The sequence below is a fragment of the Crocuta crocuta genome, unplaced genomic scaffold (genome assembly GCF_008692635.1).
Source record: "Crocuta crocuta isolate KB4526 unplaced genomic scaffold, BGI_CrCroc_1.0 scaffold3, whole genome shotgun sequence".
NCBI lineage: Eukaryota > Metazoa > Chordata > Mammalia > Carnivora > Hyaenidae > Crocuta > Crocuta crocuta.
In genome coordinates, this window is record NW_027529934.1 from 6,616,171 (window position 1) to 6,623,291 (window position 7,121).

The 7,121-nt window shown below is 57.3% G+C and overlaps 1 protein-coding gene across 1 annotated transcript in view; it reads left to right on the forward strand.

Moving 5' to 3' along the window:
- KIAA1614 (KIAA1614 ortholog) overlaps positions 1-7,121 on the forward strand; it is a 45,021-nt gene that overhangs the window by 2,596 nt on the left and 35,304 nt on the right. Inside the window, exons 3-5 of the mRNA XM_077763357.1 lie at positions 20-123; positions 1,489-2,429; positions 3,128-3,191. Of these exons, the coding sequence (XP_077619483.1) occupies positions 20-123; positions 1,489-2,429; positions 3,128-3,191 (1,109 nt within the window). The remainder of the gene's footprint in view (positions 1-19; positions 124-1,488; positions 2,430-3,127; positions 3,192-7,121) is intronic.

Here is a 7,121-nt window from a genome sequence, read left to right on the forward strand (position 1 = left end):
CGCATCCTTCCCGCTTCAGCCTGTGGGAGTGAGAGCCCGCGCCTCCCGGAAGGCTGCCCGCGCCCGGTGGAGCCCCGTGGGGGGAGACGGGTTCTCCCGGGTCGCGGTTCCAGAGGCTCCCCGGTCAGGAAGTGCGTTTCCTCTTGCCGGAATCCCCAGCTTTCTGACCTGAACTTTACAAGAAAAGATTCGGTAGCCGGGCTGCAAGAGAAAGTTGGTAACATTCTAGATCAACTAGTGGAGGAAATGATCTCGTCCGCCTGAAGATATCCCCTTGCACTTCCCCGGCTTAAGGCTGATGTGACATTTGCACCGTGTGTATATTTTGCTTTATGAAGTATGTGCATTCCTGCAACATGTTAAAGTCGAATGGTAATAAACGATTATAGAGGGACTTGCCATTTGGGAGAATTCTATGGTGAACTTTTAGTCCATATAGGAAGTGAAAAATTAACTCCTAATTCATAACTTATGTAAATATGGATTTTTATACAAGCAGCTTACTTCAAGTGAGATGTATATAAATGTATGGTGTAGAACGAGCATTTTCTCAGAGAGCAGGGCATGTGTCACAGCTTTTATGTGTGCGCTGAACCCCTTGGTGAATAAAATCCTGTGCTCACTTTCATTCCCTGTGAACACATTGACATCAACCATGCCACCGAGGAGCTTTGTGACTCTGGCAAGTCCCTTAACCTCGCCAGTCTGGATATTCTCGTCAACAGAATGAGGGGAGTGGGGGGTAAGTGATCACTTGATCACTGAGTGCTTTGCAAAAGCCCTGGCCTTGGAAGGAGAAGCTTTGCATTCCAAATCTGGCCTCCCTTTAGCACCTGCGTGACCGAATCTCTATGTGCCTCAGTTTCTCTATCTGTGAAAATGAGGAAGATAATCTCATGTGAGCAGAGTGTGTGAGAATTGAGAGCGTGTGAAAGCTCTTGCAGGCCTGCCTGGTACACGTGGCTAGGAGTCAGTGATCAATAGTGGCCACCCTTTGGGCACAGCCCCATGCTGCTGTCCTGGGGCTTGTACACGGGTGAGCACCTTGAACCAGAGGGTCAGATCCTGTGGGGTATCTTCCTGAAGCCCCTCATCTGCACTGGCTTCCCTTAAAAAGGCAAGAGCATGTTAACTGTTAGCAGAAGTCGACATCCACTGAGATCACTTATCAGCAAAGTACGAGGCTGGGGATTGGGAAATCTGGCCCGTGTTTTCCCTCTAGTCCACAGTTGGCTGTCATTGGAAACTGCGTTGTGCCCTATCTGTAAAATGGGGGTAGGAAAACTAGAACACTCCTGAGACTTGGAAGAAGAAACTCAGTAGTAACTTATTTGTGCCATCCAATGATTTATACTTTTCAAAGTTCTGTCCCCAAGTTGTTCTCATCTGGACAGGGCTCGATACCAAGGCACTTTGGGGACCCAGGAGGGTGTTAGAGCTCCTGGCCCCGTGCTGGGTCTCAGGAGCTCTGTCTGTTTTCTTCTCCAGAGGGACCAAAATAGGGAGCCGACCAGCCAGCTCTGTGGAGATGACCTCAGGTGTGGAGAGAAGTGGCTCGGAGCCGCAGCTGGATAACGGACACCTCCCAAGACCCTGGTCCTTCTCTCCAGAAGCCAGAACACCCAACCTGTTGGCCCCCCAGCACCCCAGAGCACAGGGGATACAGCTCCAAGGTCCCTCTGTGCTGGAGTCCAAGGTGAGGGCCTTGAAGGAAAAGATGACGGCAGGCAAACAGGGGGTGAGCCCCTGCCTTGCTTCTCAGGAGAAGCCATCTAAGAAACCCAAATGCAGGCGAGGCAGGGTGGGCGGAGCCGGGGCCCCGTCAGAGGGGTCTTCCCCGCCAGATGCTGAGGCGGTCCTCCCTGCTCAGAACCTGACCCACGCGCAGCTTAGTGTTGTCAACAAGGATGAACCTGCCAGGGATGGGGTGCCCAGACCGCCCAGGCCGCCTTCTCCTGGGCTTGAGTGCTGGGACGGGCAGAGCCCGTGGCATCCAGAAGCAGCGTGGGCATCACCAGGCGATGAGAGGAGCCTGCTGCCCAGGGCTGGCTCTTTGCCAGAGAGCCCTATGCACAGAGTCACCCCGGGCCGGCCTGGGGGCCCTGGTCCTTGCAACAAAATCACCCACATGGCCAGCCTGAGGAAAGGAAGGTCATATGCCCTTCAGGATGATCTAGTTACAGGGGGAGACCTGGACAGCTTGTCTCTGACCTCCGAGGAAGACGCTGTCCCCAGGCCAGCCCTGCTCGGGGGGCCCTGGCGAGCTGGAGACCTGGGGGCTCTGGGCACTGGGGGCAGTGCCTTGTCCCTGTCTGACCGGGTGGAGAGGAACCGCCTTCTGCTGCAGGAGATGCTAAGCGCTGGGAGGCAAGGCCCCTCCAAGGTGGGACTCCCAGCCTGGACTCCATCCCAGGACAGAGGTGCACCAGGTAGGGCTCACTGTGTAGGGCTGGGGGGCGGGGGCGGAAGGAGGGAGTCCTGGAGGGGACGAGGNGGGCAGGAAGGGGAGAAGAGCACAGCTGCCTGTCACCTAATTCGTCAAGAAGTCCTCTTATTCTTGGCTCTGACCTAGATTCTTTACCTGTCTGCTGAAGACCCCCATGACCCCCAGAGGAATTGGAGGCCACCCTCTGTGCTTGGGGTGGAGGCTACCATGACTTCTGCCCTTTCTGTCTCTCTTGGAGCCCTTCTGGTGGCATTTTGCACCTCCCTCCATCGACTTGCCCTCAGCTCCCAGGGGACCTCCTTGCCTCCTGGGGGAAAGCCTACCCACAAAGAGGTCAGCTGTTCTGTTAGGCGGGCTGTGCGGGGGCGGCTCTCTGCTGCGGTGTGTACGTGTCCGGGCCGAGAGCGCCCTCCTTTGTGTCCTTCCTCCCTCCCCGAGGTCCATTCCTCACCCCACACCTGACAGGACCCACACGGTCCCCTGGGCCCATGGCGATGCCCGCCAGCTGTCACCGTGACAGGCCCTGCCTCTCCTTCTTAGGCTGAGGCACGGAGTAGAGATGAATTTACCTGGGGAGTAAACTGCTCGAGGAGAAGACTTTCTTCTCCGTGTCCGGTAAGCGGCCCCCGCGAGCCCGGTTTCTGGCTCTGCCCTGATCTCTGCTTCTGTTCTGCGTCCTAGAACGGCCGGCAGGGGACGTGGACTGGGACTCAGGCATCTCCCTGCAGGACTCAGACCAGAACCGGTAAGAGCCCAGGGTGCACACCTCGTCTCCTGCCCTCCTTGCTGGGGTCCCCTTGCTTACCCGGCACCCGGGCCGCCGGATCCCTGGAGGAAGCCGCACCAGCAGACCGGCGCACCGTGGGCCACCGCGGGTCCTCATAGCTGAGACCCCACAGAACGTGCCGGTCACCCCCAGTGCGCACTGGTGCCCGGCTCCCGCTTGAGCAGAACCACTGGGTGTGGGGCACGGTGCCAAAGGGTACCAACGACCCGCTCTGCCTCCCTGGGGGGCATTTCCCCTGTTCTGGGCTCTGTCCCTTTATCTTTTAAGTGGCCCAAAGAGTATCTGTCTGGTTGACTTCGCAGGACTGTCGTGAGGCTAACATGAGAGAAGAGTTGGGAAAATCCTTAGGGAAAGTACACAAAAGCAGAGCTTTTACCCCACGGTCCCTTTCCCATCCAGTGGGGGTGCTGGCTCCTGTAAAGCATTTCACCTCCTCCAGCCTCTCCTGTGACATCCCTTCCACCAGGGGCTCGGGGACCTAGCACACTGGGATGGTCAGGGCAGGGGGCCACTTTCTGACCTGGGTAGTGTCCTGACCCACAGGACATGCGCTCCGTGGGAGTGAGTGGCCGCCACTGGCACCTGCTCAGAGGTTGGCCTCGGCCTCAGTCTTTGCCGAGCTCCTGGCTTGGGAGTGCCAGGCTCTGGAGATGCTCCGTTTCTCTAGCTGTGCAGTGACGTCACTCGCCGAGGGTCTCGTGCTTTCTATGGAGGGCAGAGGTCGGAACTGTTGCTTCTTCATTACCAGGCCAGTCTGTGCATAAATTCAATTCCACTTCATCTGACCTCCCCTCCAGAAAACGGGGAGGGGACCTCCTTGGTCCTGCTTTTACAAATTGAGGGCCGCCCAGATTCAGGTGACCCAGCTCTGCTTGGCTGCTGGCCTTTGCAGTGGCCTTGGCCAAGGGCCTGGTGGACAGGGGGCTGTCTGGCTCCCTCATCCCTCATTATGTGTGGCTTGGAATCATAGTTGACGCCGCTCTGCCAGGGCTCTCTTCTTCTGCCTCCATGGCACTGTCCTCTGCCTCTCATCAGGTCTCCCTGTAGCCTGGCTGTGGCATGGAGGGGTGTGACGGCAGAAAGGACTGCGGTCCTCCCTCTCCCTCCCCCTTCCCCAGGGAGCCTGTAGAGAAGGCAGCTGAGCAGGCAAAGAGGGTGCCTTGTCTTCCTGCGGCAGCTGCTGCCCACCGCCCCTCTTCCGGGGCCGGGAGAGGCCTAGCTGCAAGGTGCTGCCGCCGGCGCCTCTGTCCAGAGGTCCCTACTGAGAGGAGAGGGCGAAGCTCCCAGCTTGCATGTTGGCTAATGAGTGATGAAAATACCTGTTGTCAAAGAGAACCACAACCATAGCAGAGAAGGCACTCTCCCCCCAGCCCTGTGCGGAGGTGGCATTTGTGCAGAATCCTCAGGACGGCAATTTCTAGACTGTGATTTAAACTGCCAGGCCATCTGCAGCACTGTAGGGTTCAGCTCGAGTGTACGTGTGCAGGTGTAGGACGTATGGGTGTGCGCATATACATGTACCGTGTGATACGTGTGTATCTGATGGGCGGGCGTGGGTGTGAGTGTGTGGAGGGAGGTTGTCTTAGCTTTCGGACTGTGCCCAGCACATATCTGGGCACAGAGTTGGCAGGGGGAACTTCCTCCTCTGGTCTGTTTGGAAGGTCATTCAGAGTGCGCCCTTGACCTCTGTCTCCGATCTACAGTCAGGCCCCTGCTGAGGAGACCCGGAGGGGAGGGAACGTGTCTAGTTCAAGGATGAGAGAAAGGTCAGCTGTGTGTTGAGGCTCCGTGGAGCAGGGCTCCTCATTTCGTTCTGTTTCTGAGTCTCCTGGCAGATATGGGTCCCTGAGACACGGCAGGCTCTCTCTGTCCCCTGAGGGGGGTAGATTTTCTGAAGCCATATCTCTATAGCTAACCGGCCCAAGAGACTTCTGAAACAAGGCATGCAACTCTCTGTCCAGGAGCACTGCGTGGGACCTGTTTCCTGGGGACTTGGCGCATGTTGTGAGGGGCGCGGGGCCCTGGACAGCGGAGTGCTCTGAAGCCGTGGCCGGGCATCGCGATGGCCCTCCGTCAGGGGCTTAGGACGCGATGTGGCAGTGAGTCCTCTCCTCTGAGGGTGTGCAGATAAATGGTCCTGCTTCACACTGAGGTTTAGTATCAGTGCCGTTAAGTTCACGTTACTCCAACGTGTATTTAATTATCAAATACACATTAATCCATGTGTACTTAATTATAATTGTCTACAATTGTCACTGTTTTGCAAGGTGATAAGACAAGCTCATGAAATGATGGTTTCTGCAGAGCCCGAGACTGTAGTCACTGTCTGCCGGGGCCGGCCCGGGGGGCCGTCTGTTGGGGGGGGTCACAGGGAGAGTGAGCCTTGGAGGTGAGGTACCTGAGTGCCGCGGGAACACCAGAAGTGCGCTGGGACCCTGCATGCTAAGGGCCATCCTAGAGAGCTGGAAATCCCAGCGGTCTGTCCTTCCCTCCAGAGGACCATGCGGGGGCGAGGACCACAGCTTTTGTCGTGCGCCACATTCTCACTTTACCCTCATAACCAGCTGTGTGGATTGATCCTGTTTCACTGACATTGAGGCCCCTCTGGGGAGAGGCTAAATGACTTGCCCAGGGACATAGAGCTATTAAGTGTGCGATACCTCACTTAACGCAGGGCTGCCTCGTGCCGAAACCTGCGCTCTAACCCCTACCCCGCACTGCCACAGCTGTCCTCTCTGCGTCCCACAGGCCCCCCTTGAGTTAGGGATCTGGGGGTCCTCTGCCTCCCCCAGCGCTGGCCAGGTGTTCTCAGGGATAGGCAAAGAAGGGGAGGTGACGAGGTGATGGGCTCCACAGGCTGATCTTGTTTCTTCCCAAGCCACTGTGGAGATGATCGGGAAGTGGGGATTTGGGGAGAGGATGAGCGGGGAGGTAAGCACTTCAGAGGGCAAACGGGGCCAAGGCTGTCAGCCACCCATTCACGGGCAGACTGGGAACATGTCCCGTCAAAGTCAGGAGTGGGGAGGACAGCAAAGCAGGTGCTCTGCCCAGGGCCAGCTCTGCCCTCTTCATTCTTCGCAGAGTTCTCCGGCTCAAATCAGGACCTTCCATGTGCGTCCGCCCAGATCCTCAAGTGTGTCTGCAGGGCTTTGTCGCTCTGCTGGGGGGGAGGGGGGATGGACAAGAGAGGGTCTCTGGGGCTGTGTTTTATTTGTGCTCTAACGATGAAGGAGACTCAGTGGATTCCCTAGGCTGTTCATTCTCCTCTACTCCCCGGATCCCCATGGTAGAATCGTGCCCATTTCAGAAGCTGAGGCTCAGGGGAAGCCCAGTCTCCAGGACACACACCTCTTCATGAAAAGAGAGGGCAGAGTGCCAGCCTGCAGCAGCTCACACCCTGGTGGGTCCCAGTGTTCAGGCCCCTGTTGGGAGTACTAGAGGTCAAACCTCCCCGCTCCAAAGCAGTTTGTAGACTCCGGTTTAAAGGGAGGCAGGCAGGGAACCCCCGAGAATTTCAGAGGCCTTGCCTGGGGCCCCAGTGGTCGGCCCCACAGCTGTGAGAAAATCGCCAGCTTTTCAGAAGTGAATATATTCACGGGCGTTTTGGGAGAGGCTCCTGTGAACCGATGCCTGTGGATAATTTCAGAGGGAATTACCCGTTGTCGTGCCCACTGCCTTCTCTGCCTGCACCGGCTTTGGCCGTAGATGTTGCAGGTGGGTCTCCTCCCGCAGCAACTTGGGGCAAAAACTGTGCCGGTCTTATCTCCAGGACCCAGTACCGGCCAAGCAGCCGCACGGAGGAACAGGCGCTCGGAAAACATCTGGCTGAAGCGCATGTGCGTGAGTGTAGGTGGGCTTGCTAGGATCCCTATGGAAACGAGAGGACTC